Source organism: Pezoporus occidentalis, unplaced genomic scaffold (assembly GCF_034315485.1).
Source record: "Pezoporus occidentalis ecotype Australia unplaced genomic scaffold, CSIRO_AGI_Poc_V1 ctg4, whole genome shotgun sequence".
Classification (NCBI taxonomy): domain Eukaryota; kingdom Metazoa; phylum Chordata; class Aves; order Psittaciformes; family Psittacidae; genus Pezoporus; species Pezoporus occidentalis.
The window spans coordinates 4266135-4283663 of NW_026915724.1; the positions used below are offsets into that span (position 1 = coordinate 4266135).

The window sequence follows — 17529 nt, forward strand, 5'->3', positions numbered from 1 at the left end:
TCGCTTAGTGATTTCACATGGATTATGAAATCTCTTTATGCCATGTATCAGGGAATATTATTCTGAGATTGACTAAAGCCCTTTAATATTTTGAAGCACTATCTTTAGCTCTCAGGCTCAAACAGATTAATTGCCATTCATGTGTAGTGCTTTTTGAATGGATAGAAAATACAGCACCTGAATTTAAATATTAATGAGATGTTATTAAACTCCACAGACCAAGATTTAGAACTAAACAAAACAAAACAAAAATCAAAAAAAAAAGAGGAATAAAATACAAGCTCCAGAGAAGAAAATATGTATATAACATGCAACAGACAAAAAGGGAGAAAACTAAAGATTTAAAATCTGGTTTAGCAATATGTTTGTGTAACAATTAAAATGTGATAAACAAATATGTGAGGCCTTGTTATGACTCATCACAGCTGTACAATCCACATAATAGTTTGGCATGTGTGTAAATCAGAATGAGAGACATACTAGAGATGGTGGGCTAGATATAGTGATATGAAATGTCTTTACGTAGAAGGCCAGGATTTGATAGCACCTGTGGAAGCCACTTTTCCAAGCTTAAATTCAGGAAACCAGTAACTCCCTAAAATCTGGGGGTTCACTGTATTAGTAAGGCCAAAAATCTTATTCTATATATTTAGGCCAAAATCTTATTTATAGACAAAAAATCTTATTCTAAGATCCTCTCTGCACCAGCTAATGCTTTATTTTCTCCCAAAACCTTAGAAGGGAACCAAGTTAGAAATTTAGTTGCATGTGGCAAGTCTGCCATTCATTTACATTTTTCATTAATCAGGAAAAAAAAAGAAAAAAAAAACCACAAATTTTTCACTGTGCAAGACTTAATATAACAATGGGAATATTCAATATGCAAATATTTGCTTCCCATCCATACTGTACAGTAAAGCTGCCTTACTGCCATTGGATGTTGCATCTATCCCTTAAATCCAGTTACTAAGAACAATGCTATCTCCTGCAAGACAAAAACAAGTAAAGAAAACTGGAATAAATGTGAGAATAAAAGCATAGTGAATTCTTCATTCCATTACTACTAGCCAGTGTGTAAACATGAGATATGTTTACTCTGTGAAACTGAAAGGTTTAGAAATAAATGGGAAAGTCAGAGCACTGTTTTAGCCCAGAGCTGTTTGGTGGCTTCAAAACAACAGGAAAAGGAATGGAATAGCCACTACAGCCTTCATTGCCATGGCACATTAAGACAGACAACAGCATACGAAGAACAAACAGCTTAGACACAAAATAACAAAATCCTGTCTTACACCTAACAGTTCTTGGCAAGTAAATACAGGGTATTCTTCAGTACAAAGATGTGTAATATGCAAATACATGATAGTAGCTGTGGTGATCACAATTTAAGTTGGGGTTGTTTGGGGTTGTTTTGTTGTTTTTTTTTAATACTCTAATACCATTTGGTTCAAGTCTAGCCCTTTTTATTACTTATTAATAAAATAAGTTAAGAAATTCATAGTTCTTTTCTTTGCCGGAAGCTGCTGTAATACAGATGAAAACTAATTAATCCAGTGTATTTCCAGCACATATTTCTCATAAAATGCCCAATTTAACTTCATTTTTCATGATACAGCAATTGTCAGCAGAAAGCAACATGTGCTTGAACATTCCATACAGTAACCTATATAAAATCAGTTTAAATATCAGGAGAATTGAGTAGTTTATGTAATACTGCCATTGATAACTGTTGTAAAGTGGCATCTGTATACAAAATGGGTTTGACACAGACAGAGGAAAAGCTTCAGAAGAGGCAATTACTTCTTTCCAATTCACCTGAAAATTTTCATTCAGACCTAAGAACATGTCTGAAAGGATCTGATTATCAAATGCACTTCTCAGTGAAGAAGTGTCCTGCAAACCAGTTTGGAAAACCTATGTTTTATTGGATCATATATGTTGAATCCTGCATTACAAAAATCTAAGCTAAGAACTTACTGAGACTGAGTAGCAACTAGTCAGCTTAATGACTTAAAAATTTATAATACAGATGTTAAATTACTATAAAATAAAATTCTACTTAAAAAAAAAGAGAAAACAGTTTTTAACTACCCAAAAGTTCCTTCACTTGGTGTACTGAATGAGGAATCGTACCAGTGCTACAGCTCTTGTAAAACTTTTTACGTATTCCAACTAGAAAAAAACCTTTAATCATGGCTGAAGATCATCTCCATCATCTCGTGAGAATGTTCTGCAATATATGCATATGAAATATAAAGACAAGCACCACATCAGGCTGAATACTGACTTAGGTTTTGGGGGGCGGGTCAGCTGCTTTGTCTTTCCCTACATATGGAAAACCACAGCTTATATTGCAGCAGTTATCAGTGTAACTTATCCTCAGCTTCATATGAAAATTTCATCAGTCTATTTGCCGAGACACGGATTTACAAGCCTCCCCCAATTTTGTCATGGCACAGTAGACTGAAAACACAAAAACAAAGCATGCTTCTTTTTTGCAGTTCAAACCGTTAATATTCTTAAAAACTTCCAAGGCTACTATTAACATTCTCCTCTGCTTCCCTTTTGAGGATGTGAGTCAGGCCAATAGCAGGTACACAAATGTGAGGATTATTTACTATATTGTTATTTCATCACCTACCCTAAAGCATTTTAACAACAGGACATTATATTTGAGTGTTTATAAAGAGGGAACTTTAAGCTTTCTCTGCTGTAATTTACTATTGCTAAATCCAAATTCTGAAATGTAATCAAGATAGGTAGAATGGACAGTAAATTGCCTGTAAAGCATTTAAAGGAATAAAGAACTGCTTTCCAATAGACATCATGGCAACTTCTTACACTAATGAAAACCAGTTCTTCAAGCTCTTACTCAGACTAAAGAAAGCTTTACCTTCTTTGGAGCCAAAGACCTCTTCGATATCTGCACAAAACAGGAAACTTTCCTTCCCATTGTTTCTGTCCAGACTGACTATTGTAACAGTCCAGTATAACTAAACACGGCAAAAAGTCCCTTTATTTCCTGTGAGGACAACCTTGTAGCATATGGGAAGAAATTAACACACTCATACAGAATATAACTGCCAACTTCCAGGCATTATTCTTAATAAACAGGATCTCACACAGTGTCAAAGAGATACATGAATGAGGAGTAACCTTAATGTAAACAAAAATAAAAATTACTGCTATCAGGTCTTCACTCTCCTGCTCCTGCCAAGACAAAGAATGCTTCCAGCTATACTACAATGTATTTAAATGTAGTGACCACGTCCAATTAATTTTCAATTCTCATTCATTAATTCCGATATTATTAATGGTAGTTACATGTTGCTTTGTGTAACTGAACTACATAATCAACATCTTATCACAAAACAAACCTTTCTACTTCGTCAGAACAGCAGATACAATCCTTCTAATTAAGAGGTCTCTCTAATTGTTAACCACAGAAAGATCTTAAGTCTGCTAAAAATATTTCCAAAATTATGACGCAATCTACAATTTGTCACTTCAAAATGTTAAATCAGTCACATCATCTTGAAAACCGGAGGGTCTCTTTCACTGGTAAGCATGAGATCAGCTAAAGACGCGCATATTTTGCTCTCCTGAATTACAAAATTCTGTTATCTCTTGGTAATTACTGAAACTTCATGTTTTATCACAAAATAAATGAAAATAAGGACAGAAGTACCAAATGAAAAGATAATGATATTTTCACACCTTAAGCTGACTATATTTGAAGATGTCTAAGCAACTGCATTTCTACTTTACTGCTAGCCACATTCACTTCAACCATCCAACAACACAGTCAACCTCCAGGACCATGAGTGGCACCTAATTTAATGCTGCAAAAGCCACTGATGCCTGTCCTACTAACACAAATACTACAATACGAGGAAATCTCATCACATGCTTGACATGTTTCAAAGGGGGGATTCCATTTTTAGAAGAGCCAGTAACCATTCCTTCTTCCTTTTCTATCTTGTTCATGTATTTTATCCTTCATTTCCAGTATTCTCTCCCTCCTAGTTCCAGAGCACAGAGTTTCTGCTGTAATCTTGCACCTCTCATTCTTCATATTTATTCCTGTTAGAATCAGGGTTGTGAAAGACCTTAAGATGATCTAATTCCAACCCCCCTGCCAATGGCAGGGACACCTTTCACTAGACCAAATTACTCAAGGCCCTGTCCAACCTGGCCTTGAACACTGACAGTGATGGAGCATTCACAACTTCCTTGGGCAACCTGTGTTGACTACTTTTATCCTCCACTGAGACCTCTTTCCACACCTTTTCCCCATACACGGTTTTGCAGTGCAAAACAGAATGGGGAGAAGGAGCAAATGGCAGCTACAACTCTAACTTAAGCATCTTCCCCAATCTCTAAAAATACCACTTTCGATACCAACAGGTAAATGAAGGGAGGAAATCAGGGCCTAAGAAAGGTGCTAACTACACTTTGCAAAATGAATATAAGCAGAATAACATCTTTTGTTATAAGAAAAATAATAATGCAGTACCTCAAACATCTGCAATTTTTATCCTCTGAAAACTACAGTGCAGAAGACTAAGGGGGAAACCAGGGTGAAGATCAAAGATACTGACACCAGAAGAATTCATCCCAAAAGAGCGTGAAAGATGATAAAAATTATGACAGGGGTTTTGTAACATGAGAAATTAGACCTGGGCTTCTGACAAGAAAAATAGTGACACAAGTACTTAGTGAATTTTCCAAGCAGAACATTTAAAATGAGCAAAAGGAAGTACCTTGTAGTAAACACATTCAGAAGTTACAGGTGTCAAAAAAATACAAAAGGTACAAAAATTAAGTCAGCAAACTCAGAGATTAGTTTGCATCCAGGCCATACATCCATAATCTCTAGTACAGATAACCCCCAACCTACTGGTGCGTGAAGTACACCCTCAAGTAATGTTACTAACCACCATCATTAAAAAATGACTGTGATAGACCTGCTAATAAATCTATCACAGCAATTCACAAATTTCTTCCAACACCTCTCATTTTAGATCTTGATCTTTTACTGCAAGTTCATTTTTAAGTGGTATTTTATAAGCTTTCAGGAATAAAAAAAAACAGCAGGCACTGGAAGGAAGGAAGCAGCTATAATTATAAATTCAGGGTGGCCATTTTTACAAAGGGATTTTATTAATTAGGATCGATGTATTTACTATCTCCTGCTTTACACGGCTTCTGCAAACTCTCCCCCACGGCCAATAAAAGGATAAATCAGAACTATTCAGTGATGAACATTTTACAAGTGACAAAACACTAACTCTACAAGTATGTGCCACTGCTTCCCACTACCTTGTAAGGCTTTGGTGTCTTTTTAATGAAAGCATTGCCTATGCACTGCAGAGCTTCACCTTCTTTCACATCTGTTTAAGTCCCAAATGCCTCTGTGACTCCTAAAGAAAATCCCTTTACTGCACTCACACTACAGAATCTGAGGACATTGTCTCAAAGCATCCTGTCGCATGCTATTTCTTCTAGGCATCTGGATACACCATATGCTTAAGTCCCTTGGGTAAGGTAATAGCACACACTAAGCAATAAAATGAAGTGATTTTCCAGTCTTGTTACACAAATTCATTGCATCCCGGACATCAATCACTTGGTTATATAGTTCATCATTTCAACTTTATAGCTTTGTGCTTATAATGCCCAATTTTTTTCAAAATGCCACAGTAGGGATTAAGAAGTAAAATTGCGGCCAATTAAGTTTACAGAAGAACCCGAGAACATCCTGAAAGTGTATTAAGGGCCAGGGGAGAGAAATCTTGCTTACCATTCTTCCATTTTGTATCTGGTACTTTCTAGCTTATTTCAGCAACATAAAACGGGAAGTTGATTATTCTTATGGTATCTTCTGTTCAAGAAAATACAGACTAATGAATTATTTCAGGGGTTGCTCCACTTTCATGCCATTGCCTATTAATCAGTCTTCAAGTTAATCCCCAATCTAGAGTTTTTAGCTAAGTGATGACATAAAACCAGCTTTGTTTTAGGTATGCATTCAACATGTTTTCATCTGTCATGCTTTTGGGGGTGGGAAACAGGGAGGACAGAAATATAGGTGATTCGCTAGGGTTTGTCACTGGACATGTCTCAGAGTGTCTCATCTACTTCATCAGTTTGTGCCTATTAGAAAGTAGTCTTCACAATACAGACTGTTGATTACCAAACTCTCCCTTCACTGCTTACCAACAAACCATTCCTAAGCAAGCCCCAAGATACAGGTCACCAAGGCTTTCTGTAAGCACAGCTTCATTAAGTTAGTAAGGCAAAGAGATGGACTGGACTGTCAAAAACTGGACATTTAGAAATGCAACAAGAATAAACATAATTCTAGTCCAAGTGGAGTACTCAGAAGTCACAGACACATATATATTCTAATTGTCACCTTCAGATTTGTTCCTCAGACTGCTGAGTACATGACACTAGTCACTGTCCCTCAGCCAGACAGACCTGGCAAGCCTTTAAGCCCTGACTAGCCACTACTCAGTTATATTTTCTTAACCGCTTTTTGTGAGACAAATAAAAACATCTTTATTATCTACGAAGAGGCTTAAGTCCCAAGTACAGAGAATTTCCCATAGTCCAGCACATACTTAAGCAGCTACAATGAGGATTAACTGCAAAAAAAAACCATGAGTAACTTTTCCTGGCCTAAATATTCTCCATGTTTGCAGGCTATTTCTCCTTTTCTATTAGCCTGCCAGTTGACTGTGTTTGCTATTCAGCAAAACTGATTTACATCTCTGATGGAGCCCTTAATACCTCATATTTAAACATCATAGAAGATGACATGTACACACCTCAAGCAACTCAGCTCCCCCATTCATCATGGCATTCCTGTTGAGATCGCCTTTAACACATTACTAGGTTATATAGGTAAACCTATATACATATGTCAACCTAGGTATATACCCAGTATTTTCTGAAACTTGTCTTAAGAATGCTCCATCTGCACTGGTGCTCCTCTATCACATCATGTTTGATGTAGGCATAAGGAGGCTGTGATTATTAAAATCAACATGTAGGAACACATTCATCCTTACTCTAGGAATGACTCCATTTAAACCTGAGAGGTTACAAGTGTATTTCACAGGGCAAATTATAAAAAAGTTATTTAATGTAAATTCATCTGTCAGCTGATACTTACCACTTGCTACACCTGTTGCAACAGGCAAAAATATATTTAGAAAGCAAACATATCAATACGTAGAGTGTATTTAAACTTCAGGAGCAAATATCAACAGCTACAGCCAAATTTCATTTTGAAGTAAGACTGCATTTAAAACTTCCATAGAAAGGTCACAGAGCAGATGAGTTATTTTGCTCCATTTGGCAAGATATTATCTATTTGTCAGGGCACCTACATCACACAAATGATACTGAAATAAAGAAAGCTACCTTAATACATCACATTACTGTCCTTTTCACTATCACTCAGTTTTAGCCGTTTCCTCTATACTAAACTCATGCTCTTCAGCCTTGAACTTGAAAACTCGTGAGGTATGGCAGGTGACTTGGTAGCCAGGCTGCCAAAAGCATAAAAAAGAATCAGGAGGTCTCATGGGACCTAAAGTAGGTGTCAACCCCTAATATCTCAGTTCTGTGCCTACAGCAGGATAGATTCAGCTGCAAACAGTCTACGAGAGAATCACAAGAGCAATAAAAGCTTGCACAAAATTAAGCTGGCTTTGAAGAATTATTCTTGCAGTTTCTCAGACATTTAAGTAGACAGCCATTCTAGCATTAATTATATACAAAGGGAAAGGGCTGCTTTGCCACCAGAGTACTGAACTGAGAATCAAGACATCAGATTATATTTCTGGCTCTGCCACAAACTTCCAGTGGGAGCCAAAAATCAATACATGCCTCTAAGTTTCCCATTTGTAGAACTACTCAGATTTGATTTACTGCTGACAGCAATGCACCAATATCTCTCTGGATATTAAATATTACAGCAGTGTCAGGTTATCTCTTTCCTGAGCAAATGGAATACAGTTGAAAAAAAATATCTCTGTATCCGAGTTTCCTCTTGGATTTTGAATATTTGTTTGCTGAACAGTATAATCTGGCCATTTGCACTGCAATTTCAGCCTGAAAAGCTGAAACCTCATGGCAGTCTGTCTTTTTTTCTCAAACCATACCAATAAATTGCCAAATTGATGAGTCACATGGGTTGGAAGGGACCTCCAGAAATCACCTAGCCCAACTGCTTCACCAAAGCAATGTCAACTTTAACAGGTTACCCAGTCATGCCCAGTTAAGCTTTGAAAATAAATAAATAAATAAATAAAATTACAAAAATTAATAGAAAGATGTTCCACAGCCTCTGGGGAACCTAGTCCAGTTTTTGACCATCCTTACATCCTTATGCTAAACAATTTTTCCTCTCACACTGAGTTGGAATTTCATACTTTTCATTGCCTCTCCTTCTTCCACTGTGCACCTCAGAGCAGTGTGGCTCCATATGCTCCATGTCTACCCAACAGTGAGTTCCTGACAATAAAAACTCCACTAAGGATTTTCTTCAGATTGAAGAAAGCTTTCTCTCCAGCCTCTCTTTGCAGTAATATTCTCCAGGCTCCTCCTCACCTTGTTGGCCTCCACTAGGCTTACTCCAATAACTAAATTTGTTTCCTGAACTAGGTAGTTAAAACTTTGAGCCACGAAGGTCTCTCAACTGTAGAGGGTAAAGAATCATCTCCTTTGATCTGCTGGTGAGACCATTGCTAAAACAGTCCAGGATGCTGATTGTTTTCTGCACTGCAAGGATGCAATGCTGATTCATGTTCCAGTTCTTGCCCACAACTCTCAGAGCATTACTGAAGACATGATACACTATTGGTTCTTGAGGGACACCATTCATGGCCACCACTTTTACTTTATGCTGTTGACAAATGTCCCTCAAGTCAACAGATCCACCAGTTTCCCACCCACCTTAATGTCTGCTTATCCAGTCCAAACTGATGAGACCTGGATGTAAGGATACTATGTGAGACCATGCCAAAGACTTTGGTTAAATCAAGGTAAACACTATCCACAGCTCTCACCAAGTTCTCTGAGCCAGTCATCTCCTCCTGAAGGCAATCAGGTTAACAATTCACCCTTGATAAATCTTGAGAAGCTGCTTCCAATCACTTTCTTTTCCATCAGCTGCATGGAAATGGTTTAGGAGATAATTCACTGCATCACTTCCCCTAGGACTGAGGTGAGGCTGACGAGCTCACACTTCCCCAGATCATCTTTCTTGACCTTCCTGAAGCTAGGTTTGACATTTGTGTTTTCCCAGTCATTGGGAACTTCCCACAATCACCATGACTATTCAAAGATGACAGACAGACCTCACACTGAAATCAGCCAGCTTCCTCAGACACATCCCATCTGATATCAGACTTCTATGTATCCAAGTACTTTGTAACTGTGCAAACTTCTACAGTAGGCAATGATACATTCTCACAAAATCTGCAAGTAAGCTATGAGAGGTCGAAGTGAAACCCTTACCAGAGAAAACTCCAGGAGAAAAAACATGGAGTAACCCAGACTGTATAAATACATATAAATCAATTCAGTTTTATACCACCCCTAAGTATATCATGATCTTCAGCATGATACATCTTAGTCTACAGTAAGTCTTCAGAATAGCTTCTTAAATGCTATGAAACAAAGATTTTCCTTTCAATATTTTAGACTTTTCACTGAACAGCTAAACAAACAACCTTTCTTCTTAAAGAGCAGCTTTTCACAAAATAGGCTAACCACTTCTGAGAGCAGTAAGAGAAAACCCATTGAAAAGCATGAAACATCTGTCTAGAGCAGAGTGCAATATAATTCCCTACACTTCCAAACACAGGTATATGCTTGAAAATTCTTCTGAAAAAAACTCTGCTTTTTGCCACTGTCATACCTTGCATGAAGTCTCTGTTCAGCTAGCAGAGATGTGAATAATCTTTCTTGCTAATCCACGCCATAAAGAAAGCATTCAACCTTGGGGGCAGGGGTTACAAAGAAATAAACAGCCTTTAAGCAGTTACCCCTATTCTGATAAAGACCACAGGTGCTGCTATTGATAGAGCCAAGCAAAGTCAAATAAGAATAGAATACCACATTTTTTGTAACACTTAAGCAAGTTAAAAACAGCAGAAATTGGAAGTGAATGGAAGAGATATTGACTTTCTATGGTAATTGTGTTTGCACTTCCTTTTGACTTTTTATGATGAAGTAGCCATAGAATGTTGTTTTTCTTCTCCTGAAGAGAAAGGAAATCACATAACCTTATCAAAAAAGGCAGCCAGCTAAAACCCTTCCCTTCCATTTATTTTAATCCCTTTTATAAAATATAAATGCAGCTATGCAAACCATCATGAAGTCACTAATCATTACTGTAACTCAGATGTAACATATTTAGGGAGTTGGACTCACTGACGCTTATGAGTCCCTTCCAACTTGACATACTCTATGATCCATGATTCACACACACAAAACACCACACTATGTTGTTACTGCATCAAACTATAGCCATAAAAGATCACTTAAAAATGGCTCTTTTGCGAAAGGCCCAATGCCTCATTTCATCATCTAACATAATCATTTGAGGAGTTTCAGTCCAAGACACAATTCCTCTATTGCTGGTCAGGGTTAGTAACACTGAATTTGCCTGGGTTACCTTGAATCTCAATTACTATTAATCATTTGTCCAGCTAATTAGTCTGTTCAACAATCAGAGAAATTCCTATTGAGCCAAGAGAAAGGCAAGGCTCCACATGGCAGGGAAATACAGATCCTTGGGAGTCACACAGCCACTGAGAAGGCTGGGCAATAAACCTTACAAACAAAATCTTTATGCCTGTTAAAAAGCAAGGATCTGGCTTCCCTCACATTTAAAGCAAACAAACCCTTTTTTCACCTTAATGCAAGCATAAGATAAGGGGAAAGATAGTACCATAGTATCTAATGGAATTAAACTGAGATTTGAGAGTTAACTGGCAGAAATGTATATATATTCACAGAGGAGACTCTGTAAACTGCATTATACTCTACATAATAAACTAGCTTTGGTTTTTTCCCCCAGCTGCTTCAACATCTAACTACTCACCCCAGCTGAGGCCATGGAGTTTTAGAAGGCTTATGCAACTGCCAACATCTGCTTCTATTCCCATCAATGTCAAATTTGTCAAAACACGAAACTGCACCAGAAAAACAATCCCTGTCATAGAAAAATAAACTCTACTTCACGGATATCCCCTGAAGTACCAACTGCAGCAGGTCTGTTACATCTCCAATTTCTATTCCAAAATAAAATTTCTTTCCCCAAAATATATATACATATTTATATTTATACATATACATACACATATACGTATGTGTATTTATGTACTATTGTGCCTAGCCTACTTCCCTGCAGTGTACCTGCAAAACTAAAGTTCTTCATGGCCTGGTTTGCCTTTACTAGGCAAAGAGCCACTGTAAAGCACTATCATAAAAACTTAGCCCTACACCAAGTTACAAGGTGACAAATTAAGCTGACCACTTTTTGGCAAGTCTTTATTATTAAATACTTTTTAATTTCTCAGCAACTGCTACTCACAGCTTTACTGGTCTCTTTATTATTGCTACACTTACAGTTCAGGCAAGTACCCTGGTTTACACAGTAAATGAAACTGTACATAAAAACATTACGAGAATTAGGAAAAAAAAAACCAACAGAAAAACAACAACTTATTTTATAAAACATTCATTAAAACATCAACTATATTCCCCAGCATAAAACTGTGAGCCAATGAGAGTCTTGGAAAAGTTTAGGTCGTTTCCGTCTACTTAGCTAATTGTGCTTTTAGAGCAAACTATGAAATTTTTATTATGTTTCCACAAAGCACAGTAAATATACACACACGTTAATCTGCTGTAAGGAACAAAATAGGTAAGGACATATTGATAAAGTCTTGAAATTTTTTATGTGATCATCAGAGATATCACACAGCAGCAGAAAAATCCCAAATGCTAGTTTAGGCAGCAAGGTATCAACAGTTTGTAACAGAAACCTCATCCTGTAGCTCATAAAAAAAATGTGTGAAGACTGTGAAGACACAGTCTTCAGAGACACTTTAGTGCGTTTGGTAAATTCTTCCATCAGTTGATCTATTTCTTTTAAGAAATGCTAAATGAGAAGAACAAAAACTCTGGTACTGCAATGACACTCCAAGTGTTACAATGAAATGTCTGAAGGAAAAGCGTAGGCCTTTCTTCATCATTTTCTGTCCATGCCTCCTCCCTCCAACATTGCGGCAACTACCAGTGGACTTCAGTTTATCCCCCTTGCATATGTTTACATACCTCACTCAAGTAGGCCCAAAACTGTTATTGCCTAGTATTCCTGAAGTTTCAACATACTTTGTTACTACTGTTTATTACTGGAAGATTCAGGAGATCTGAAAGTATAACATTAATAGAACTAAACCTTTCCACTCAGGTTTGATTTGTGATGAGTGCAGATTAAAAACAACACACTGTATTTATACAGCATAAAGCCAAAAAGAAGAGGTGAACAAACTCACATGGGAATAACTGCCCAACTACATCTCCCTAATAAAATAATGAATATAATTAAATCTTCTGCCTTGCACTTACAGACTTTTTATGGACTTTTGTCTTATAGACTTTTGACTGAATACACAAACCATGCTGCTTCTCACTAAACTGATAACTGGAGGACGAAAAATCACAAAGGAGTAGGGGAGTAACAACACTTTCAATAATCAGTCAGAAATTTATCCTCCATGATACACTCTAATTCCATTATAAATTGAAGAACCTAAGTAAGTCTAACATGTAACAAGCATGTTTCCTGTGCCAGGAAACCAGCAAAGCATTTCCCATGCTGACACACACCAGCAAAGTCACTTCCTTCATAAAATCTCTTCATTCTTCAGCCAGCCACAAGCTGTGCCAGGTGAAGTCCCATTCCCCATCATGACTGCATCAGCTAGAGGGTGTCTCCTCCTCTCACCACTTGGATAAATCAGGCTTACTCTTCATCTTCCACTTCTGTATTACATACTGCCCATTGCAACAGTATAGTTTTGCCTCAGCTTAAGGGGTCGTGCATGTTATCAATTGACTCCACAAGATGTCATGAAATACTCAGGAAGATGTTATGCTTCCACACAAATCCTGCTTACATACCGTCCCTTTCCTACTAAAAACTGAAGAAAACCAAATTCTCCTGTTCCTTAACTGCCCCCTCAACAAGGCATATACACAAACTGGAAACTGCACTCCAAATGGGTGAAGTTAGGTCTCCTGCCCACCACTACTACACAAGTGCTAATGTACTTTTCCAGATGAACCATACACATCATAAAAGATTACATTCTATAACCCCACAGAAGAATTTGGCTCTCACCCCAAAACCACAGGGATTTTTTTTTATCCAGTTGAATACTTAGTTCCTACTAACTACAGTGAAAACTGCAGGTACTTCATGCAAACTATTAGGAAGACTTTAAATGGCTTCAGCTTCTCCATCATACAAGAAACGTAGTTTCTACCTTGGTGAGCTCCACTGATGGTGTTGAAGTGACCTGGCAGCCTAACTCCTAACTTTTATTGGGACTTCAACTTCTCAGGCTGCCTCTACTTTAACAAGACACCCTGGAAAATATGGTAAGGTTTGGACAGAGAAATAGCACTGGGACCCCACACTTCAGACTGGCTCTAGTCTAGTCCCAGGAACTGTACCCTCATTATCAGCCAGAGGCACTCCTACAAAAAACCTTCCAGTTCACTTCCATCCATAGGGAACCCAGGCTGTGTACCCCAAGACCACCTCATGATGTGAAAAAGGTAATCTGGGGTAGTGTTTGTATTTCAGAAGAGCTGGAACTATAACTGGCAATGTTTTTAAGAAGAATAAAGAGAACCATAAGCCTAGGACACCTAAATGAGTGGATCTAACCTCCAGATCAAGATGCTAACATAGGAACAAGCACAACAAACAGTTTTGATGGCTTATGTAAAATAAATGTGGTGGTCTCCAGTGGCCCTCATAAATTCACCACCACCTAGCAGACCTAGTAGGTAGGCAACAGGAAAGCTCAAAAGTTGCTTCCTGAAACTCAGGCTGAGGTTCAGATTAATACACATGACATTTCTCTCCGAAGCATTTACACCTCTGAACTGTCACGTGAACCCTGTTCACAACCATTAACAAATGTGACAAACTTGACATAGAACCAGGTATTAAACTCCAGCCCTCCTCCCTTTCTCCATATGATTTATTTAGATCATCTTGTTCCAAAATGCAAAAATACTTATTAATGAAGTCAATATTTGGGTGCAACTTGGAATACATGGAGTATGCTTTTTAGAAGGAGCTGAATACTTACTGCTTGAACACCAATACCCACTATGTCTTAAACTGTAGAGTCCAGAATTAAAGATACTACAAATTCTTTAAATTTGCTAAATCATCTAAGACTCCAACATACACCAAATTCATGGCTTCACAGAAAATACTGAAGAACGTTCCCTTAGGATAGATATTTTCTTACACTAGGTTAAAATCTGATTGTTAAATGAAAGAAAGGAAAACACAATCACGCAGCCACTTCTCAAACTTTTGTTGTTGGTTTTTTTTAACAGAAAGCACATTGGACCATTTACCATTTTTCATGGTTCTGCTGAGGATAAACATATGGAGAAAATAAACTACTCTGTAGATCTTATTTCACTCCAGCGTCTGTGCTTTTATTCTCCCTGTCACAGCCAAGTTGAGAATTTCCTCTTTCATGATAATAAGCAGAAAGTTCAGGATCTCAAGGCAGCAAAGCAGGAAGTTTGCAGTTTGAAGGATTTCCCCTCTCCAATGGGACAGGGGAGGAGAGAAAAGCATGAGGGGGGTACTGTGAAATCTTTTGCAAACTTAAGCAGCTGATTTGGAGATACTGATCTCAACAGGGTCCTAAAGAGATGCTACAGAGACCATGTGCAACTGGAACACTGCCCGCATCTGTTCTGTGAGAATTTGTCACTTTAGCTTTTTGAGAGAGTGAAAACTCCTGCCTTTCCGATTATGGTATTAGTGATAATCAGACGTGGAAAAGCTAAAACTGCTGTAACAGCGCTCGCACCAGAATGTGCTACTTTCCCAGCTGACCCCGTATCACCAGACGGGGGAATGCCGCATGTGGCTCTAATGCCGAGCAGCTGCGGCGCACCAGCACACCCCTGCCCTCCCCTTACCCCCCGCACCGCTCTCCTTCAGGGACTATACCAAGTAATGGAACTGTAATGAACACAAGCCTCCGCACCCTAGGCAGACCTGAACACAAACACACTAACCCCCTTGAGCGTCCATGCTCGGAGAAAGCGAGATCACCCCTTTCAAAGTGGTATCACCAGTGGAGGCTCTCGGAGGAGGTGGAGGGCAGAGTGGGGGACACACGACCCTCCCCGGCCATTTCAGAAGTTGTTACTCTTCCTCCCTCCCTTTTAAGCAAAAACACAGCTCGGGGCGGAAAACTCTCTCCCGGGTGCGAGTCCCGCTGTCCCAGCAGCGTGCCTCACCGAGGGCGCCGCCTTCCCCGGGCGGCGGCAGCGGGACCGGCGGGCGAGGCGAGGCCACGTCTCCCCCAACCCTCTCCGCACCGCGCCCTTCCGCTCACCGACACCAGGAACTCCAGCGTGCCCACGTAGTCCCGCTCGGTCTTGAGCAGCTCGTTGAGGACGCAGACGCGCAGACGAAGCTGCTTCTCCAGGTCCTTCCCGCTTTCCCCCTTGCCTTCCCCTTTGCTTTCCTCTGTCATGGTGCAGCGAGGAGGAGCGGAGCTCCCTCACAGCCCGGCGGCTCTCCCGGCTGCGGGCAGCGCTGCCTCAACGCCCAGCGCTACGCTGCGGACAAGGACAACAAAAGACCCCGCTCAGTTACATAGTGGGTCCGGGCTCCGGCCGGTGCCCAGCTGCGCAGCAGCAGTCTCAGCTCCTTTCTCACCCGGCTCCGGCAGCGGCCCGAGGTCCGGAGGCGAGGAGCCAGCCCGGTGCGTGCTCCTTTCCCGTCAGGAAGAGGACACAGCCCGGAGGAAACAAGCGGTCACTGGTTCCCAGCTCGCCGTGTTAGCTGAGAGGTTGGAAAGCCTCCGCAGCAGCAGCACAGACTTGGACATTAATCAAAAGCTTTGTATCCATGTGACTCCAGCCCCTTCCCCCCCTGCGCTAAATCTCAGGAAAAAGGAAAGGAAACAACTTCAGGGAAGATTGCGTGCCAGCAGCTGCCTGGTTCACACACAAGCTGAGAGTTTCAGTTTGAGGCTAATTGGAGATCTCCAGCAGCAGAGCACAAGAATTTAAAAACTGGCCCAGCAAGCTGGCTGGCCAGGGAATCCGCGGTTGCTCTGGTTTAGCTTAATCACCTGCAAAAGAGCCATTTCAACTTCCCCCTCCACACCTCCCCACGAGACATACATCACAACGTATACCACTGATGTGTACTACAAATACATGCTTTAATACTCTTGTAACCAGCTCACACAGCTAAGCGTGTACATATGCTAAGCAGGTACAAGTAGTACATTCTACAATAGCTACAGATTAGTTCTTCCGAGTTTGGGGGGTTGTAGGGTTGGAGGTGTTTTGTTTATTGAAGCAAGGTGCTATAAAATCACTAGGTTATACGGTTTTCCTATCAGCATTGGAAGTACAGATTTGCATGATACATTAGAAGAGTTAAAAAAAAAAGGTTTTCAAACAGTTAGCAAAAGTACATGGCTACTTTATACAAGGGGAACTGAGTTCTTGAAAACTGAAGTATGTCAGGACACTACCGCCTGTATTTTGGGACCGCTGATGGAAGCAGAAGGTTTCTCTGGCCAGCCCTTCAGTCTGTCTCTGGAAAGAAAATACAGGTCTTCAGTTTAGAGATGCCATATCAAAGTATCATTCTAAACCTGCAACATCCTAAAAGGAAAGAATAAAATGAAAAGCAAAGCATAAAACTTCTACAGCCACAGTACAAGCTAAGGCTGTGAGAAGAGTCCTTATTGGGAGAGAAGAAGCAAAGACATTCATGTTCTGATAACTAGACATCATCTAGCCATCTGCCTCTGATGTCTTTTGGGAAAAAGAGAATACAGTTCCCACAAGACGTTTCTCAAAGAACAGAAATATAAAGGCTGTTTCTTTGAATGTGTCCTACTTCCCTGTGACCTCCCCTTCCCAAACACAGCTCTCTCACATAAAACCTAGGCAGGAAGCAGCAGTGGCTGGGGCTAATGCTGCTCGGTGTAGCCTACTCAGCCATTTGTGCATGCGCAGACTAGCCTGCAAACTTGCGTACTGAGCTCAGTGAAGCTCTTTCCTCAACCGAACGCTAGTCCGTTCCAAAAACAGACATGAATTTTCATGAAAAATCAATTTTCATGCAATTTTCATGAAAATTGGAATTTCATGTTTTCAGGGACCTTACTTCCCTGCCAGATCTGGTTGAAATGGTCTGATGGGTTGAAAACA

At 39.7% G+C, this 17529-nt stretch overlaps 1 protein-coding gene across 3 annotated transcripts in view; it reads right to left on the reverse strand.

The window, feature by feature from the left end:
* Positions 1 to 16470, reverse strand: part of PREX2 (phosphatidylinositol-3,4,5-trisphosphate dependent Rac exchange factor 2) — a 171777-nt gene extending 155307 nt beyond the window's left edge. Inside the window, exons 1-2 of one of the 3 annotated variants that reach the window (XM_062633230.1) lie at positions 16016 to 16468; positions 15690 to 15915 (exon numbers count right to left, since the gene is read on the reverse strand). In XM_062633230.1, the coding sequence (XP_062489214.1) occupies positions 15690 to 15830 (141 nt within the window). In that variant the 5' untranslated portion in view covers positions 15831 to 15915; positions 16016 to 16468. Of the gene's footprint in view, positions 1 to 15689 lie in introns of all 3 variants that reach the window. The other 2 variants (XM_062633229.1, XM_062633231.1) reach the window with 2 other exon arrangements.
* Positions 16471 to 17529: the final 1059 nt, after the last annotated feature.